Source organism: Semicossyphus pulcher, unplaced genomic scaffold (genome assembly GCF_022749685.1).
Source record: "Semicossyphus pulcher isolate SPU_LCO1_2020_fin unplaced genomic scaffold, fSemPul1.0.p SCAF_3, whole genome shotgun sequence".
NCBI classification, from domain to species: domain Eukaryota; kingdom Metazoa; phylum Chordata; class Actinopteri; order Labriformes; family Labridae; genus Semicossyphus; species Semicossyphus pulcher.
In genome coordinates, this window is record NW_027211704.1 from 19,212,087 (window position 1) to 19,233,684 (window position 21,598).

The following is a 21,598-nucleotide window of genomic DNA, read 5'->3' on the forward strand; positions in this document are numbered from 1 at the left end:
GTTATGCTGCCTTCCTGTACGATCGGAAATAGGAAAAGTGAGACGTATGCAAATGACACAATGAAAAGTAACAAATTAAACAAGGAAAGCAGAAATTATCTCTTCTATTCGCTACAACAAGACGTAACGACAAGTGATATTAATATAGTGTTGGCCTTAGAATAACTTTTAAGACAGTGAATATATAAAACCCAAATTTGTAAAGCAAATTTCTCTCTGGGTTTTATTCCTCATATAAAATTCTCAATGAAAACAGTTACTTTATGCTACTCGATTTTCACAAATACAATAAAATCCAAGAAATGACTACAATTTGCGGTACATTTGTTTATACATTAAAAAAGGTCTTATTTATTACTCAAATTGTACAGGTGTAAGCGCAAGATTTGCACCTGAAGGCAACATTAAAGAGGCAGTAGCTCGTCGCTTTGTACATAAAATAGACTGTCCATGGCGCATACCTGCAATTATTAACGCATAACATTACATTATGATATCAGAGTGAACTTACACTTTAAAAGGTAGCAGTGTATAACGCGAGTCATTAAATTATGTGAGTACCGCCTCAAATCTGTGTATTCCCCCCCCCCCCTCATTCATACCATTGGTCCATCTCTGTAGTAGAAATGCGAGGAGAAAGCGACAAGCAGAGCCCGTGATCAGCATGTGACATACAGGGGGGTGCTGTACTGGAACTGAAACTTCACAGTTAGTTCACAAAGTTAGGAGAAGAAACCCTACACATACAAATGTAGCTAAAACAGAAGTCCTTGTGTCTACGTCTGTAGGCCACGTTTAGTTCCTCAAATGTGGAATACCAAGAGAAAGAAATTACAAAACCGCTGGACCATCTCTAGGTGATGGTATGCAGCCCTCTTCATAGGCTGACTGACTTATAAATAGAAACTACTCAGAGCAGGAGCACAATGATGTGCTTTGTTTTGGAGCACAAACATCCAGCCTTCACATATGAACTGAATGCTGCAGGCTAAAGGTCAGGACATGAGTTGTACTACAGTAATTATCAATAATATGTGCTAATTCCCTGGGTTCTTATAAGCAGTAGATTTACAGATTGTAACCCAAAATATAAACACAACCAAAAAATAACAAACAACACAGTACACACAGGTCCAAATTGCAAAACAATGGACTAATCCAGGGGGTGAGGGGTGGTTTGAATAGAATAATTAGAGCACATCGAATCAGCAAATTTGGAGACACATTGTTTTCACTGGACAAAAGGCGTATCAAAAACTGTAATCTGAAAACAAGCTCAAGCTCTCAGACAAATGTCATGAGTACAAGAAGGCTGTCAAGTTGCATTAAATAAAAAATGCTCAAATAAAGTAGAAGTATTCGTACTTAAGTTAAGTAAAATAAAGGTTCCATAAAGGTTACATTATTGAAGCTGTAGAGCAGTATTAAGATGTTTTTCATGAGTAAACCTGAAGTACATTTTTTATGCAAACACCTCCTTAATGTGCTGTTTCAATGTTGTTTCCCTCCTCACAAAAAGCATGAAAAACTCTGTTACGCTTACAATTCTGACAAATAGTCATTATTAGTTTCTCACTGACAAAGGTTGACAAAGGATCACTGAATGTAGCCCATCCTCACATTCATTTACAAATGAGCTTTTCCTCTAATTCAGATACAACTCAAAAAAATCCAAACATCCCTGCCCGTAATGAAATTAAAATATTTGGTAGGTGCACTGTTCTTTTGAAACATCATCACTTTTGGCCTTGTGTTGAAGGTTTCACTGATCTCAGGTGACCACAAGATGCCGCCACTACATGTACTGCTCACATGTAAATTCAGAACGTAAATGTTATAGGCAGTATTAATAATAATATTCTAAGTTTGTTTAATTGTAAAGTTTGCATAATGAGCACTTTCACTGAGCAGAAAATATAGGAGCCTATATTTTTATTATAATATTTCTGTTCTTTTACTGAATTGAATTTTTGACTGCAAGACTCGTCAGGGAGTATTCTTACTATGTGGTCTTGCTACTTTAACTTCAGTGAAATATTAAAATACTGTTCATTTCTGGGTCAAAATATAAATGTGACAGTCCTGAATTGGATGTCTGTAACTCATTTTGTTCTCCTCGCAGGTCGGAAGAGGGAACATGTTTCTCGTGTCATGTAATTCTTACTAGAACAGGGGGGACAGGTCCCTCATCCCTTTTTTGGTCTCCAGGAGATGATGGTCATCCCCTTTGATTGGACTAATCAAAGAATATACCCTAAGACAGCCCTGTCTTCAGCTTTGTGACAATGCATTTTCCACCTTCACTCAGGCTTGTTCTGAAACCTCTGAAAAATATCAAACTCCCAAGAGACAAATGATAAATCTTGTACACACCCTATGACAGCAAAACATTCAAACGTGAGTTGTTTTTTTTGAGCACTTGAAGGCATCAGTATAGAAACAGTTGCCGTTCTTAAATATCTACTCTAGATTATATTGTCTCTTGAGGGGAGAAACACAACAGAAGTTGCATGAGGAGTTCCCTGATGGTTTGATGAGTATGGAAATAATAAAACAGAACAATAGGGTCAATAGGGAACCTCTGTTAGATCCTTCCAGAAGGTTTCAGGGACCTGGAGAATATGAGCACTGAAGCTGTTCATTGTGGCTCAAAATCATACCAAGAAACTTAATGTTACTGTAGTTTTCCCTTTGATCTGCCACTTGCTACAAAATGAGACAAGCAAACATGAATATAACAGATTTATTAAAATGTTTATATAAAACTCTGTTAAGAGTGATTAAGTTTAACTTTACTGGTGTACATGAGCTATATTTTATGACAAATACCATATATTTTTAAGTTATGCCCATAATATACTACAAAATTATTTCAAACCTAAACACAATGTATATATACATCAATATGTGGTGAAACGCATGTTTAAACATTGTTTACAACATATTCTCAGGTCTATTTTCTGACATACTGGCAATATACTTTTTCAACTTCTTACAAGTCACTGAACTATAGCAAGTCTATAACTAAACTTTAAACAATTATGAAAATTTAAAATAAAATGTTCTTTATCACCATGCTACATTGTTTTAACTTATAAGAAAAGGACGTTAAGCATGCAAATTAAACCTTAAAACAAATACTCTTATTCATTTGCTCAAAGGTTGCAGTTCATTTTGGTGATAATACTTTTAAAATATATCTTATAATGTATCTGTGATTGTTTTACACTGATATACAAAAAAATTAAAGTCATCCTTGGTACTATATACCTTCAGGGAATCTGAGATTCCCAACAACATCGTTGTCACATGCTCTCTCTTTCAGCTACATCCCAGATCCTTCATCCAGCACAGCTCCCTCTTCAGGACTCTAAAACAAGACAAGGTGTTTTAGACTTTAACACGTTTTGTGTAATATTAGAAGTACATATATATATGTATATTAGAGTCAACACCTTACTATTACAAGTTGAACTTACATTGTTTACTTCTTTCTGAGCAGCCCCTCCATCATACATCAGGCTGGAAGTCTCCTCCTGTAAATAAGTTATTCCAAAGTTAATACATGACATTAAAATGCTCTGTGAGGCGTTCTTTCTTGCAAAGGTCCCTCTGAGAAGACACAGCTTTGACAAAGAAACATCATGTACCTAAATGTAAATGTACAATCTGGCAGCAGTCCTAGTTTAACACATTCCACCTCTCTGCTGGCTTTTACTCTGGTCACCTGATATTTGTAGCAGGTGCACTAAGTAACAAAGTGGATGTTAATGGGCTGCCTTCACTCTGTCTTCATGGGTAATGGTTGATTGAGTTACACTTCATCCCTGTCGAACAGAGGGGCGCTTCAAAACTCTTGATTCCAGGTTTTGGACGTGGTCTTTATTCTGACTGAAGGCCCCTTCTTTAATTGAAAGCTTCCTGTTGACATCGTCTGCAGTTACTGACATCTACTCTTATTTTGAAACGTGAGAAGATGCAGAGAAATTTCCAGTCTGAATACATTCAAGAATAATCAAACTTTTTAAATGCATAGTTTTTACTGTATCAGTTTGATATGAATTGTAGTAAAAGAAAACATCGAGAAGTAAAGTAATAAAAAGAAAAGAAAGCATTTAATAATTAGATTGTAAAGATGTCCAATTAAGCAAATTATTGTTTTCTTCCCTTGTTTCAGGTACATGCTTGTTCTAGGGCATTAAATGAAAGAAAAGTACTGGAAGTAAAGTACTTACAGATCCTGCATCCGCTTCCATCAGTTCTCCGGCCTCGCTGACCTCTGTGCTGCACCCTCCAGGAAAACACCCTGAGTCACGCTTCTCTCTTATTTTCTGAAGGAAGTCCATCGCAGTTGATTTCCTCAGCAGCACTATCACAAGAAGAGGGGACACACATGCATTAATTTCCCAGAAATTGCTGACAAGTTAAAACATCACTCATGCTGTGTCGCAAAAAGCATCTCACCTCCCTCACTGATGTAGGGGATGATGAGCATCACAGTCAGCAGTGTTGCAGCCATGTCCTTGTGCAGACTCTCACACACTCGAGTGTTGTGGCCCCTCGCAGCTCCTGGTACTTTGTGTTTGTCACCTGAGAAATCCCCACGCCCACCACCATCCCCGCAGCATTCCCAAGAGGCATCCGACGGAATCGTAGTGAGCACTTGATGTTTATAATTACTGTACAATCTGTACTGTGTTTTAAAGGCTAAAATGTGAAGAGGGTGTCTGTAACCATGCAGAGTTTAAACATTTTCAAGGACTATTTTATAAAATGGACATATTTAGTCTTTGTTATGATGAGTAATTTTTGTATGACGATTTTGTTGTATGATATTTTTGGTTATTTGACAATGAAATTATGTAATTTAAACAAATACAGTATTACACTTTGACTTACTGACTGGATGCCAAACAACAGAGCAAAAATGCCACTTTCACGTTAAAGTACAGTGACTGATTCCAGTGTTTGTGTAATGGAGCTTGAACAAAAAAACCCAACAAAATAATTAAGATTTTAATTCTAAAATCATCAGAGGATTCAATGTAAAAGAATTTAAAAGGATTTGCAGGAATAAATCTGAACAACTGCGAACAACTGCTCTGTAACTTAAATGATTAAAGACCTGGATGCTTGATAATGCTGCCACCTAGAGGAACGTTTGTTGAATCCATGGGATCCTTTTTTTCACCCATATGACTAATTCATCATGTTTACTAAAATATTAAAAGTCAAATGGTACAATTAAATTCACCTTACAGAGTTATTTTATGTTACTAGATCCAGTATAGGCTATGTATTTATCCCAAATACAACATGCATAAAACATTTGTTTCGTTGTTATCAGTGATTTTGACGTGATGTCTTATAATAAGAATTTTATCCTGAAAAACAATGTGACAAAAGACAAAAGATGCTAACTGAACGAGAGCTTTTTGAATAATTTTAAATCAAGCAACAACCAACTGTACAATACCAGCTGAATTATTGAATTTAAAGTCATTATGGCAGAGCCCTGTCTTTTCTGTGTTTCTAGGTCTAGAGTAAGAACTTGTGCTTTGTAACATATTTTCATTCATGCTAACGGTTTATATTGTTATTATATGGGTCATAAACATTGTAAGGAATTAAAAATTCGAGCCAGCCAGGAGTCGAACCTAGAATCTTCTGATCCGTAGTCAGACGCGTTATCCATTGCGCCACTGGCCCGATGAAAAATCTATGTGTCGCATTCCCCGAATTATGACTGTCAGGTTGAGTTGTTTTTCCCAGGGTGTAGTTTGATTTTCTGCCTGTGAGGCAAATAGAATGAAATTACACACCATGTGGCCCCTCAGAGTTTGTGACATCTCTGACAGTGTATATATACATATAAGAGTTAAATATTTTAAAAGCCGGATTATGACCAGGCTACCTAACTATGTGTAATCAATGATTTATACAGTCTATGAGTGTAATACAAACAATTCGTATTGCAGTGTCATCAGTTAAAATCTATATACGTTTTAAGGATTCTCTAAGAAGTAAGAATTTAATTGTATGATGTAACCGCTGTGTTTTTACCGTGCATATGACAATACACTGCCTGAATAAAAATGCAATCGGCCTTATTACTTTAACTTAATGCAATCGATATTAAGTGTACACATTTCGGTAACTTGTGTCCATTAGTGTAAAGTATATACAAGATAGATTGAAATTCTCTTTCTGTCCCACGAAGAGAAGCCAGCTACTCAATAACCTGGAAAACGAAAGAAAAACTAAAGTGTAAGGTTTGTGCGTCGACATAACATCTTACGTTGACAGACATGAGACTCAGCTTTCTCTAGCAACACACTGGACATGATATAATGACAAACCATGATAAGAAGTTATCGAGGCGATTGATGCTCAAATAATCATGAAAACTCGAGCCAGCCAGGAGTCGAACCTAGAATCTTCTGATCCGTAGTCAGACGCGTTATCCATTGCGCCACTGGCCCTACGGAAATATACAAAGTTAATCCCTCAGTTTTGTCTCTCAGGTTGCCTTTCTCTAAGTTGCAGACTGTGTGTTTCGAAACTCGAATCACTTAACAATCTATGCTATGACGGACCATGCTGCGATATATTATTGAACGTTAAGGATACTCTGTAATGATTAGGGGAAAAAAAGATTAGAAGTCGAACCGAAGTTGAAAATTAGCGCTACTTGCCTTTCAAAAATGTTTGGAAGTGTTGTTCCCTCGGCTCTGTCTCTCAGGATATTTTCCCCCGAGATGCAGAGAGTTTATATCGTTTTTAAACTGTTCACTGCCGTAGATCGCATTACAATGAGCGGTGCGCGCTCCCGCGAGGTGCATGCAATTCTCGGCGGGCAGGCATAACTCGGAACAACACCGGCCTTGTGTTCTTCCATATTGTCGCTAGAGGGCGTCACTGGTCTTTCCTGAATTGTTATAACCTCAGTCTTTTATTGTTGGCTCCAGCTCTAGCCAGGTTTTTAGCAATAAATGCCACCTACTTTTAGGCTACAACCTTAGTGCCGGAGGATTTGTTATAATTGTGCTGAGTAACTTAGGACATTTTCTTACTATATAAGGATATTTTGGTCACATTTAAAAGTTAAAGGCAAAGTTTTGCAGAGACGCTGGTGTGAAAAGGCTGATCTCCTGATTGCAGGTATTGTGGAAGGAGGAGGGAGGAAGGACCGCAGATAGCAGAGAAGTTACCCACTGTCCGGGACTATTTAGTTTTAGCCTAAACTTTTATGCGATTTTGCTTTGAAAATCAGTTGAATCAGCACTGTTTAAAGTAGGTTATTTGCAAAGTGGGAGAGCCCTGCAGTTTTTTTTCTAGTGCCTTCATCCATCTGCAGCATCGTGCGAGTTGGTGCGCCTCACTGACCCACAGTCGTCTCCTCTCTGTCGCATCATGTGGATTATTTTGGCGTTTATCCTGGCTGCGGCTGGTCCTGATGGAGGCTGGGGATGTCAGCTCCCCCACGACTGGAGACCTCAGACAGAAGCGTGCCGTGCCGAGCTGGCAGAGATCATAGTCTTTGCCAAGGTGTTGGCACTGCACGAGGAGTCTTATAGTATGTACAGGTACAACGACCTGCCGCGGGAGCACGACTCCAACATGTTCTTCTCTGCTGAGATTGAGCTGCTGTGCGACCAGGCGTGGGGCAGCATGCTGGAGGTCCCCGCAGGCTCCAGGTTTAATGTCACCGGGCTGGGATACTTCCACTGCTTCACCTACAGCGTCACCAAAAACAACAACTACTACTTCTTTCTAAGGTGAGAACCCCAGGTACTCCTTTCTGATCTAATTAATCATGTACATTTTTTCTTGTTACAGACTCATTAAGTTTTATGAGAATTAGTGCAGATTTATTTCAACTAGCTACACTTTATGCATCAGTCAATAAAGTAATTGGGGAAGAAAAAACTTTTCATCATTCATTTCCACAAAAACGGGAATGCTTTTCACTGACTGTATTAGTTTAGCTTTCTCCAATAGATGCCCTGTTATAAACGCATTTTTAGTGTTTAGTGTTAGGTCTCATGCATATGAATATGTTTGACACACTGTACAGCATGTTCAAACTTAGAGTTTGTCTGTGTAACTGTCCCCCAAAGGTGTATGGCATGTATAACTCACTTGCTCCATTTTGTGAAACCCTCTCTGAGCAGTTTGTTCATCCAAATTGTACACTTTTTTTCTACAAGAGGGAGAAAGAGACTCGGAAAATTGTGCAGCACAGGGTCATTGAGAATCAGACAACAGTTTTGTCAAGTTCTTTGAAAACAAACTCAGCCTGCAAAAATCACAGGAGTGCTTTCTTTTTATTGGAACACATTACCATCAATGGTAAAAAAAAGTTAATTAGTGATCACATGGTTTTGTTATAAAAGATAGCAAAAGGAAACTACGTACCACCATAATTCAGTCGCTGCAAACCTGGGATACAAGGGGGTAAGTAATATTTAATGCTGCGATGTCTTTAGCAAAGCTGAATGTGAAACGGAGGGGCATTGTTTGATGTTTTTTTTGTTATATTTGTTTGAATACACTTTAAACCCGGACTGCAATCATTAAATAAAATGATCTTGCGGTGTCTGTTGCCACAGCAGGACGGTAATAAGACAGTTGGACGACTTACCTGCCAATCCACCTGCCTCACTCCCCACACTCTGTTTGTGTATTCATTGCGCATGAGCAGAGTCCTTTGCAGCTAGTTGTTTAGTTGCATAGGAATGGCAGAAGAAAGTTAGTTTGATATGGTCAACGATAACAACGATGCACTGCGCTCCTTGGACTCGTCCTCCTCTGAAAGTGAGACTGACTGGAGCTTACTCTTGCTGTTCCTTTTCAAAGTTGCCTACCCCAGCTTTAATTTCACATACACATACTGGGGCTCCTCTCGATCCATTGTGCACACTTGTGCATATAGTTGGTTCATTTCATCTATTCAAATAGAAATTCAATATAAAGCACTTTAAAACCAAAAAGCACTTAGTTTAATTATTTCTGGATAAGGCCACGAGGTATAAGACTGTCGTCAAGGACTTCAGTCTGTCTCCAAGTCTCACAATGAGACACTTTAATGACATCACTATTGGCTCCACTTTCTGTCCCTGTGAGCGCAGGGCCTCTCTGGCACAGTGTACACTACAGGGGTTCAATATTTAAACTAGAGAAGAGGGGGTCCATCAATTAAATAGAAGTTAAACAAAGGCTAGTGATGCAGAGAGCCAAACATTTTGAGTAAAACCTAAATCCAGCATATATGCAATATTTTTCACTTTTAGAAATGTCTTTAGAGGATTTATACTACAAGATTTTACGACCGGTGTTACCTTTATTTAAGAGTGAGTGTCCTAACTGCTCGTCCATCCAGATAAAATCAATGGATTGGACCTCACCACTTCTCTGTGCCTGGCCTTAGTCTCCATTAAAGCCTGCAACTCTTCAGACCTGTGCAAAGATCTGTCTTTAAAGGAAGTAAAGCCTCTCGGTGGACTCAATCACTAGAGGGCCGGTGAGGAAACATTTGTAGTCAAAAGCAGAGATTGGCACTGTCTTCACACATTCTCTTTGACTCATTTTTGTCAATGTGAAACACTATTTATTTCATGTTAATAATATATTTAATGACCTGCCAAACCTTCCTCTCAGATTTCAAAATCGTATGTGGCAGGTTAATTCCTAAACGTCTGTGTTGGACAGAAACAACACTGTTACTCAGGAAACGTCTATTGCATTCCAGCCAGTGTAATTACAGAGCCAGACGTTTCCCAACAGCTTAAAGGTAAAGCTACAAAAAATGTCACTCAGGAGAGTTATCTGCACGCCAACAGTCGATAAGACCACCTTTTGTCCTGCTTAAACACACCGGTTTGCCATTGTCGAAGGGAACTTGTGCTGACAGGCCTCACCAATATACGCTACACATTCTGTTTTTACTCTCAAACAGATGAAGAGTTAGATATTCAGAAAGGGGTATTGAAAAACATTCCTAAAGTTTAATGTTTGGCTGTTTGACATGAGGGTCTGCAGCAGGGCCAACTACAATAATATTCTTTATAGCATATGTTACACTTCATATACACTGAATCACACTCATGTGTGATTGTGTTTTGCTGTGCCTGATGACGGCTAAAAGACTTTCAAGATGATTCCATTAGTTTTACTTAATCACACCTCCAGGGATGACTTTGCCGTCCCCTGTTGTGGTGTTGAAAACATCTGGTCATTATACCTGAAATCAGCTAGGCGACCACCATGGGAAACTTCCTGGAGCTAAAGTCACAACCGAGCGCTGCTTTAATGCAGACCTGATAATAATTAAGAAGCAATGATTGCTCCAGTAAACCACAGCTGTAATCTTTTCAGTGTTTACCAGAGACGTACTGGAGAGGGAAACCCTCCTCCCCACATTTTCCTTTGCAAAAGGCTTTAGCCCACAAAGGATGTGGACCATTATGGGAAACAAAACATAGTTCAGATGGGTAGTAAAGTACGGGAGACAAAAACGAGCCTGCTTGCAATTTTCTTTGAATGCAGTCATCTAAAGATAAAGCTAATTATTTTGTTAGCCTGAGACAGCAGAGCTTGTTTTCTCATGATAATGGCTAAATGTATCTTATCTAGAGAAAACAAAAGACAGATTTCTTGCCATAACAAAATGTATCACTGAAAAACGACCTTTTTTCCTGTAATCATGGGATAATTATGGAGAACTCTAAAAACAGTGTGTGACTCATTTGATTATTTGTACCAGATTTTAGCCTGAAAGATCACTGTTATGTCTGGGAAGATGCATAACTGAACTAATATTGAAGTAAAGTCTGCTGCCGTTCAGTTTCTACGGATCACCAGATGCCATCTATCCATGCTAGCATGGCACTCCTAATGTCTTATAAATATCGTAAGTAACCTAAAGGAAGCTACCTAATGCCATTATTGTAGGAAAAAATGTTTGCTCTGTGCCTTTGGAAGACGCTCTCCGCTTCTCCAATGGGCCCTGGAAAACCTCCGCCAGACTACATAAAACGCGTCATCTGGCAGAGGCCAGGGAGCTCGCTAAACTACACTTCCTCAATCTAGGACGCCTGCCTCCGATGTCAAAATTGTCAGGTTTGAAATGTAGACTGCAGACCCGAAGATTTTTTAGACGATCCACCGTTATGTTCTTGTATTTCAGATTCTTTTCAGAGCCAATTCCTCCAGCAATCAATGTCCTTGACTGGAAAACGGTAGTATTTCTCTCCAGCGTCTCTCAGTGGGCCGTTCCTTTCAGAGTGAGGGGCACAATGCACACTGGGTGTTGAAGGAATGTAGAATGGGCAAAACCACGAGCTGTTTGTACATCTTTCTCCACAGCTATGATGCCAATTTCAAATATTATTGCTTCTATCGATCATAGAGAACACCAGCTTTGACTGACAGTGGCTTTTTCCAGGGACGTATTGCTCCTTTAAGATAAAAAAATATTGTTTCCTCAAGGATATTAAATAATAATAGGAAAATAATTGCCAGTGTGACTGTTTAAATGATACATTTGTTTTTTTAATGTAGTTCTTGCTGTCCGTACAGAACCCACGAAGTTAGCTAGCATTTACCTTAGCTTACACCTACCTTAACATACAGGAGCAAACTGTTAGCAAACTGGAAACTGATTAACATGGCTTCGTCGAATTTATTGTTTTGAACTTACATTTTTGACTAGACTGGATTGATTTAAGAAGTGCTGTTGGTGTTTTATGTTACCATTGGATGGAGTCAAGCTAGCTGTTTCCCCTGGTTCAAATCAGGTCAGATCATGTCGGTTTAACTTATGTAGCCCAATGTCACTAACCCTAACCCTACAATCTGAACCGCATACAACACCCTCTATCCTTAGAGTTACAGTTCAGACAAGAAAAATCTCCCACCTAAAAAAACTTGGGAAAACAGGAAAAGACTTCTAGCTAAGCTAGCCACCAGCTGGTTTGAGCTTCAGCGTTACACACAGATATGGAAGTGGGGTCAAGTTTTTTCAGCCAAAAAGCCAGACACCAAAATGGTCATAAAGACTAGTTATCGGCTTTCATGGAATATGAAAGAACTTAAAAGAAATGTGATATGGCTCAACAAATTGTCTTCACATGTCCTGCTCTGTTGCTAGCTCTGTTCTTGCTAACGTGAGACTCCCCATCATAAACCTAAAACAGATCAGTGTAGGGTTTCAAAGTGACCGCTCTGCTACACAAAGTCCCAGCCACCAATGAGCAGCCAAAAGTGAAAAGTTCTCATCATAGTCTCCACTGGACGTTTATTTTACATTATAAGATCCCCAACAACACTCTCAGACAAAAATAGTCTTTCGGATTAATCATGAGAATAAGCTCCCAGGACAGGACACAGGAGAGCCTAGAATCGAGCAAAAATGCAACCGAGGGTCTCCCTGAGGACCTTTAAATGAGACAGATGGAGTGTTCTGCTTGAGCTGTACTTTAGCTGTAAAAAATTCAGACTATATCTCACTACTTCTGGATTTCCTTTCTGTCAAAAGAACAAAACAAACCTTAAATGAGATGAGCTCTGTTTAGTTTTGTTTCCATCATTGAAGAGTCCAGTTCCTCTGAATAAACAATCCCATCTGACCTCCTGGTCACTGTGCTTTTACCTGACCTTTGACCTCATCTGTTGAAACATCAGCTTTCTATGTGCTTTCTCAACGTGCACACATACCCAGTCATATACACACACACACACAGTCTTTGATAGGGACAACTTGAGTTTTGATGTCCCTCGAGGGGTACTAGATGGAATCCAGATGTATGGAAACACGCTGCTTCAAGACTTCCTCCCTCACACACTTTAAATCGTAGGAGAAGATATGAAACATGCACAGTAGATCCCTTTGGCTTGTAATTTGCTGGCTTGACTCATCCACATAATGCTTGAGTTTGCATAGAAATAGGACAGGGATCTGTAAACAATTATGCAATGATACCCTTTTTCTTATAAAAAAAAGTCTAACTTTTGTGAACTTTATAGGATAAAAAAGTAAAAACTGCCCATTTGCTTTAAATTGAATGAACGGTTTTGCACATAAGGATTAAGAGTAATTTCTTGTTCTGTTTGGGCACATGTGCATCTGGTCCTGTTCTTACACGTGCACAGCTTTTATCCTGCTGTACAATTCATTATTATCCTTTCTTCCACACAGGATGGATGAGAACTACAACATAGTCCCTCATGGAGTGAACTTCCAGGACCCCATCTTCCCCGACACTGCAGAGATCCACCGCATGTTTGCCAGCCTTTTCCAGTTTTCCAACTGTACACCTGGCACTCAGGTCCACACCTACACGCCCGAGTGGGAGGCTCAAGAGGACAGCCGGGTATGTAGCCCCTAACCTTGAAACTGGCTCAACATTTGCCCTCTTTAGAAGTTTATTTCTCACACATTTTGAATCAGTCGTTGCATACTCGCGGTTGCCACACAAAATGTTTTGTGAAAAAGAGCAGAGTGAGCCCAAAGTATTGTGGTGCACAACTATTACATCCTGTTGCTTTCAAAGGAATACTATAAAGTAGCTGGCAAGTTAAATACATACTAAATACATGTGAAACCAAACACACATTTCCTGAGGTTTTGGAATCGACAAAGAACTCTATGTTGAAAGGAAAGATCGACTTTGAAAAACATTGTTTTTGCCAGCTCTTTGGCAAATCATCAGTTTTTTAAAAAGCACTTCTTATACCCAAAGATGAGAGCTCTAATGTAGAGTATAAGTGAAGAAAAGTCCAGTATAACTACAATGGTGTTTGATAGCTCATAAAACAATCAACACAGTTCATAACAGAAGAAACAGTAACACATGTTGACCAAGAAAAACACAAGATGTGATGAATACTGAATAAAGAGGGAGTCTTATATCAACATTTCATTGACTGGTGACCAGCTTTCTATCAATGCATGTATCCAATGCAACAATGTCATGTCCATCCTCGGGCGACACTAAAAGGATTCAGTGAAAAATTAGTAAATCAATAAAGCAAAACCAGTGCATATGTCATAAAAGTGAATAACAACTTACAACTCACAAAAACAGCCCTCGGATTACACAAAACATCTCATATTGACCTGAATCAATAATGCCTAGCTCTAGTTCTATCCTTGCTGTCCTTGTTTAATTGATGAAAGCTCATTCTTACTTAAACACCATTACTGAACACTAACACCTGGTTCTTCTTGACTCTGTAAGTTTCCTGCATCTCATCTCAGAGTTCATGTGTCAGCATATAAATGGTTTCCAGCCACTCTTTTTCCACTTTAATGAATTTAAACCTTTAACTTAATCCTCCTGATTTCAGCCAGTCTTCTTCGGTCTGTTTCCAATCATTTGCTGACTACTCATAAAAGCAAAAATCTGCTTTGGGTAAAGAGAATGAAAACATGGTTTGTGTTTCCACTAACATAAAACATTTGGGTCAGCGGCTGTGATTATAATTACAGGGTGACATTTAGGTATCAGTTTTGTTTCTTACATCATTCTTTTGATTAGATTTCGTCCCAGCAAAATAAAAACAGACTTTGTTCTTACTGGCATACGCAAACATTGTTTTGACAACTGACCTAAACTCCCATCAGAACAAGATAACATATTATAATTGAGTGTCAACCAAAGTAAAGCAAAGAGCATGTAGTCATCTTGAGAATTAGCACCAAACAGTATCAGCAATAAAAACATTATTTTAACAAGGGGGATTTTCCCACAGTTTTGTGGTCCCAACACTGTAAACTTTGAAGGGCTTCAAACACTCTCCTGACATGATGGCTGATATAAAGACAAAGCTCATTACTGGTCTACAGAGAAATTCTCTATAGTGCACAAGATGTGTAGAAAGTGACCCATGTGTCTTTCTTCAGAAATATAAATAATATATAAACCTCTTTGTTTTTTTCCTCATTGCAGTCGACTTTAGACAACACAGAGTTTATAAGATCCAGTTGTGTATACTGATGGTGTACCACAAGGATCCTTTTTGGGTCCTGTCAAATATGGGGGATCTGGAGTTTGAAGGCGTGGGTGGGGGCTGAGTTGCATTGTGGGATATGTAGAATCCAGTGTTTTTGAAGCATTCATCATAGTCATTTTTTATCTAAACCACAAAGAAAATCTTGTTTGTAAACTTTGACAGATGGATGATTTTTTGTACAGAAATAGAACAAGCATCCCCATGAGGTTATATGATGTGGTTGTTGAAGCCTTTTTCCTCTCAGTCCTGTATTATATATGAATGACTCATTGATATATGTCTGCGTCAATTCAAAATCCCTTAGACTTAAAACTTCCACTCTTAAGTTTATGATTGGACAGAATTTAAATACTCACTGCTGCATTTTCTTTGAGATATAAGATGGATTTTCCTTCCCTGATATAAGGGATATAACCACAGGCATATTTATTATCTGCAAAACCATTTTAGGAAAATTACCATCTCATATCTCATCTTTGCTGCCCTGGAAGTCTGGTCCATACTTAATCTGTCCGAATGATTGGTGAGTGCTTGTGAAATTTATCAGTTTACTTCTACATTGAGCTCTATACCAGACTTGCGGCACAAAAAGTGCTAATTATAACCAGTGCCCTTAAATATTAGGGTATAAAATATCATTTTCTCATCTCATTCCTTTGGCCAAAACTCATGGCCAAAGGTGAAGGTTAGAGTATAAATCAACTCGTCGATCAAAAGCTTTGACTTCTGGCTCAGCTCCTTCTTCAACACAATATGTTACTGCTGATGTGCACCAATCCCCCTGTCGTTGTCACGCTATATTTAACCGTCACTCATGAATAAGAACCAGATTCCCAACCTATTCCTTGTCTAAGGGAGCCATCCATCTTTTCCCACTAGAGAACCACGGTTTTAGACTTGGAGGTGCTGACTCTTCCTGGATGCTTCACACTCGAGATCATGGTCTGATTAAGCCAATAAAACCCCATCGTCTGCATAGAGGAGTAAAGCAGTTCTGAGGTCCCCAACCGTCATTCAGGCATCTGATCAGGATGCCTCCTGGGCGCCTTGATTTGGAGGTTTCCTGACATGCTTAACAGTAAAAGACTCTGTGGTAGATCCAGAAGAAGCTTGAGAGATTATATATCACATCTGGCCCCAGGAACACCTTTACATGGATGGATACCTTTCTGTCTCCTTGTTCGAATTTTGATTGCACAATCATAGAAGCACAAAAGCTTACCATTTACATAATATGTCTTACACTTAGAGGCAGGTTTATATTTCATGTCTGTGTCTCAGTCTCGGCTCCAGACTTATCAGAGGGGTCCAAGTATTTGTCAAAACAATAGATTAGCTTAAAAAACGGTGTAAACTTGGACATAACACCCATCTGGAGCTGTCTCATGTTTGAGTGAAAGTCATAGCTGAATGCACAGAACAGTGATGTGCCATTTCAAACCTTCTGCTTTACATAACTTGATTGTTCTGCTCCTGAACTCCATCCTTTGCATTATAAAGTTTCATTCCCCTTTCAAATCCCCTTTTGGGACATAAGTTAGAGCACATGGGAAAAATCCACAGCTAATATTTCACAGCGTAATGTACTAACCAGTCATGTGGGCCGGCAGCCAGCCGCACATTTTTAACATTTCCTCGAAACCCTCAGCGGTTGTTATCTGATGGCAGGGTATATCCATCAGTGTTTCACACTGGCCCATGTGGAAGCTTTAGGATCTGTGAAGGAAATCCACACTCAGGCAGACAGGCATTCAGTCAGAGGCAGCTGGAGCTGATTTTTTCACCTAGGGAAGGTCCGTGGCCTTTGGGTTGTCTGTCTGGCATGTTGGGTTTCATCTCGCAGTGGTTTCTCACTGAAAGCATGTTGTTTAACCACTTTCTTTACCTCAGATTCATCTTGGTCCCTACCTGCAGCTAGAGTGTGTTGTCTTTGGCTTCTATAAATTGGCTGGTACATAAAGCAAAGGGCATACAGTGCTTTGTAACTCTAAAACTCCAAATTTCCACAAGCTTTTCCACAGTAAGAAAGGTATAATCTCAAAAATTCTTTATGATGAATTTTTTCCGTTTTCCCTTCCCTTCCCTTTTCTTTCTTTTTCGGCTTCACACAGCCAAAAGCCTTCTTCTTCATCATCTACACAAACAGTGGAATATGCTGAAAGAATTACGGGCTGTTGGCACTGCTTGTCAGCCTAAAGAGCCTGCCAGAAGTGTCTCTCATTTGACTTATGCAAAGGAAATCCAGTATCAAAAACTGGTGCTACGTCATATATGTAACAAAAACAAATTAAATGTGACACTGGTATTCAGTATGAGTCGTTATGGAAAAACTTAAAGTATGATTTCATTCAAAGGTAGTGCCAGGAAAGTAATTGATACATAACTTGAGATTTCAGTGTTTAAATGGGTCACAATGCACTTACTCCATTGCTCCTCGTCCAAATTTACTTTATTAACTGCAAAATTGTAATAAACAAACATGATTTTTCCTCTTCTCCTCACAGCTGCTGTGCTCCGCAGTGCAGAAGGCTCTGTTTGAAGAGGAGGAGAGGGTCAGGACGCTCTCCCAGCAGGTGCGTTCTTTGGAGAAAGCCAACGACCACCTGAGAGAAAAGGTGAAGACCATGAAGCGTCTGCTACGCCAGGCCCAACGAGAAACAACCAAGGAGCAAAACACCATCGGCCTCAAACAGATTTATGACTCAAAGACGCCCCAAACTCACCATGACCAGGACACGACCCAGGACCGGAAGAAGCCGCCACTGAAAAAGATCCTCTCCAGGAATCTAAAGAACTAGAGTTTTTCTCTTTGGTTGTATGTAAACTACATTTTGCTCCTTTGAAGCAGAGAAAGCTAACAGGATTGTGTATGAAAAGCTGGGGGAAGAGACAACAAACTGCAGCAACAATTCAGAATCAGCATCATCTTTATTGGCCAAGTATGTGTTCAGTTATAAGGAATGCGACTGTTTTTCTCATTACTCACATAGCAGCTTAGAACAAGGAGAACAATTGGCATTGGGGATGAATTTAGTGTAACTACATGGACATGGGCATTTATTTTATTATGTATTTTTTAAGATACATTACCCTTTAAACAAAACAGAAGCATAAGTCGGCCTACATTTAACTGCAATCATTTACAGGAGGGATATAATACCTGTAGGTTATACATGTGAGGTCAGTAAACCCTTCTCACGACAGCAGAACAAACAGGTACAGCGGTATAGTTAGGGGGAGATTGTCCACTAATTGATCACGGATGGTGTTGTTTTCTTGGACGGTTTAAAAAAATTACAATAATCCAGATGTCATGAAATTCCCTCCAGGCATTCCTGAGATATTGCCTCACAAGAATGGGACAGGACTAACGGCTAGATAATTTTTTTTCTGGGGCATTATGGTGTAAAATTGATGTTGACCTTTGACCTTTTAGGAAAACATGGTATATCTTCATCTGTTTCCCATACCACATTAGTGTGAAACTTTCATTATAAGTGTATGAAACTCTTGAGTTTTGGCATAGTGACCTTGACATTTGACCATCAAATTCGTATCACTTCATAGCTGAGTCAAAGGGGACGTTTTTTCCCATCAAAAAATGGGACAGAGAGACATACATAGTGACTGATGTGAAGGCAGACGGCTTGACAACCTTGAATATTCTGCTACTGGCCAGGTCTGTCTCAGAAACGGAGGCATAAAAAAGTCACCAGAACAACTAAATATGGACATTTTGCTGGTCCAACAAAACACTATTGTTTTAGTTAACGGTAAAATAGACCTGTGCCATTCAGACGGTCAACTACAAGGAGACTATTCATGCCTATTTACATACTTATCCGTATACCTGTAAGAACTCTCTCTCTCTCTCTCTCTCTCTGTGTGTGTGTGTGTGTGTGTGTGTGTGTGTGTGCTCTGAGGGGAGGGCTTTCACTTGACCCATTTGGCGTCCCTAGATGAACTAAAGTGAGGGATTAACAGCCTCCAGCATAAAGGATTTAAAGTGTTCACAGGAGTAAATGATCCTCATCTAAAGCTCTTTAACTCTTAATGCATCCCATTAGTCCAATGTGATCATTATCTCTGCAGAACTGTTACTGTTACCTGTCTCAGCCCCCAACTTTTACCTGTGTTGTTTATTAGTTTAAATCCGTGGCAGCACTAACATTTTCTTTCTAACATTGAAGAGAGCTCAAAGCAGGCGGATGAACTGGACTGTTGAACAATATGTGCACAATGTTAAAGCACTACAAATGGAATATCTTGTGTTTTTTCTGTGCTGGACACACTATGCATTGTATAAATATTAGTAATGTTGTTAACTGTAGAAATACTTTCCTCAAAATGCTACAAATCTACACCAGACTTTCAAGAGTCCACACGTGGACAAGTCAGATAGCATCTAGTCTTTCTGTCACAACACAAGTTTATATTAACCATGAGCACTTTCTATTGAAATGAGTGTAATGAAGGAGTGTGTACAAATGGAGAGCATAATGTCTTCTGTGTGGGAATAGATAATGCTCAACAGTGTATATGAGAGTATAGTTACAGAGGATCAGCTGTCCAAAAGTTATAAAGCTGCAAAAACCGTACGTTAAGTCACATCATTCTTTCTGCCTCTACATGCATTTCATTGAATTTATTTATGCCCAGGAAAGGATCCCAAAGGGTCATGATTCCTAAACTCTGTGAATTGTTTCCCAAAGGTCCCCTGAATGTGAGTCTGTTCGCACAAATTGTCCTGAATTAAAGCGTAAATTTCGTATTTGAAAAAAGGGTGCTGAGCACTCCGATTGGCTTTTTGTGTCAGTAATCAAAGTCACTTTTATTAAACTTTCTGTTATTGCTTTTTTCATTATTCACCTTCTGTAAACTATTATCATCTGGTTAGCTTATCCAATAGCATAATCATTTGTGTAACAGTTAATTTCGTTTTTTTTATAAATAAATGAACTTTTACAAAACTTCCTGTTGTTTTTAGTTAACTTTATCTAGCTTACATATGTGCTGAATTTTCTGTACTTTTTTGGTGGACTGAAAAAGAAAACAAGAAAAGCATCATCAGTCATCATAACATCTGGATAAGGGAAGCTGTCAACAAATATGTCAAACAATAAAAATCAATATTGTGTAAAGCTGTAAAAGTATGCAACACCACAATCCCTGCAGAGGGAAAAGGGATGAAACTGTTTCCCAGATGTAACCTAGAAATGTAGAATTTGCAGACTGGGTTTGGTAAAGTCTTCAGTTTTTATGCTTGCGTCTTTGGCCTCATTGACTTTTGCAGAAAAGAGCTTGATGTTACAATTACAAACGAGCTGCCTGGCATTGCTGCACACACTATTGCAACATTATTTAATGTGTTACAATTATTTTCATCTGCTACAGCCATATTTTAAAATAAATGTGTCAATCCAAAAACACCAAGCAGTGATGAAGAGAGGTAATACATTCAAGAGAGAGTTTCAAACCTCAATTGTTATGTTTCCTGCTTTTCATGTTTCCAAGTCAGAAATGATGAATGCTTTTTGGCATGCACAATATGTTTAGTGTGATTTAGGGCTAATAAATCAAAGATGTTCAAAGACCTGGTGCAAATTCAAAAGCAACATAAATCCTAAAAATAAATTGGCCCCATTTTGACCCCTTTCTCTCCAGCTTTTGTCCGCTTTACCTCCGGTGCACTTTCAGAAGGAGCACAGGACCATTTCAGACGTAAAACCATTTCCAACACAATTTCCAGGAGACCTGGACCAAATTTCTTCCATATGGTGTCGTTGCGTAAAGGGAATGAGCGGCAGGGTTTTCATGGCAGGAAGAGAAACAAAAAAAATGGACACATTTCAAACAATGTCAGGAACTCTCCTGCTGGATATGAGGAGGACGTTTACAAGCTTTCTTCAAGCATATCGTTTGACATGAAGTGTTCATCCTCTGTCCTTGTTGGCGCTTTCTTTTCCCCCATGAAACCTTTGCATCAGACAACTTCGCCTGCAGCCAACTGTCAAAATCCCATGGACCCGAGCCAAAGATGATATACACACTATGCTTTCTCAACATAAACCACTGGGCATGGCAAAGCTGCAAAACAGATGTCAGGCAATACGACAGCACAGTGGTGGTCCCTTACAGAGGACCTGCCTATCTGTGGACATGGTTTATTTATCCTGACTTCTTCTATGTTTTCGAATGCTGCTATTTTCTTTGGCTGCTCTGGCTCTTCTTTTTTGTATCAATAATCCCACAGCATTTCAGTGTGATTCTTTCCCAATCTGCATCTGATTGTCAAGCAGCAACATTTTGTTTGTTTCGTTCTGTCTGTCATTCATTGTAACTAATGAGAAATTCAACCAGAGAGGGGTCTAACACTGAACTGCCACTGACCACCATGATTATCTGCGTAGCTTGGGTCTGCATTTGGACACCTATTGGCTCTGTGAGAGAGCACTGGTGTTTTTAACTGAAATGCTAAAGCTAGCATGCACATGTAGCAGAGCTAATGACTCCACTTACCATTTCTCCTGATGATCAGTGTTAAATTACTTTGTTTTGTCACATATGTTATATTATTCTCCAT

General features: G+C 39.1%; 1 protein-coding gene and 2 non-coding genes across 3 annotated transcripts; 1 reads left to right on the forward strand and 2 right to left on the reverse strand.

Moving 5' to 3' along the window:
* Positions 1–5,636: 5,636 nt before the first annotated feature.
* On the reverse strand, positions 5,637–5,709 carry trnar-acg (transfer RNA arginine (anticodon ACG)). The gene has a single exon. It is a non-coding gene; the product is annotated as a tRNA-Arg (tRNA).
* Positions 5,710–6,409: 700 nt separating this feature from the next.
* trnar-acg (transfer RNA arginine (anticodon ACG)) lies at positions 6,410–6,482 on the reverse strand. The gene has a single exon. It is a non-coding gene; the product is annotated as a tRNA-Arg (tRNA).
* A 922-nt stretch (positions 6,483–7,404) lies between these two features.
* On the forward strand, positions 7,405–19,975 carry ccdc3b (coiled-coil domain containing 3b). Its single transcript, XM_069678524.1, has 3 exons — positions 7,405–7,778; positions 13,199–13,373; positions 17,520–19,975. Exons 1-3 carry the CDS (start codon positions 7,414–7,416, stop codon positions 17,811–17,813), a joined length of 834 nt encoding a protein of 277 aa, XP_069534625.1. The 5' UTR covers positions 7,405–7,413; the 3' UTR covers positions 17,814–19,975.
* The last annotated feature ends 1,623 nt before the right edge of the window (positions 19,976–21,598 follow it).

Coding starts and splice junctions, on each gene's coding strand:
- ccdc3b (XM_069678524.1), top strand. CDS start 7,414: ATGTGGATTATTTTGGCGTTTATCCTGGCTGCGGCTGGTCCTGATGGA. Junction 7,779..13,198: donor AACTACTACTTCTTTCTAAG/GTGAGAACCCCA, acceptor TCTTCCACACAG/GATGGATGAGAACTACAACA. Junction 13,374..17,519: donor AGGCTCAAGAGGACAGCCGG/GTATGTAGCCCC, acceptor TTCTCCTCACAG/CTGCTGTGCTCCGCAGTGCA.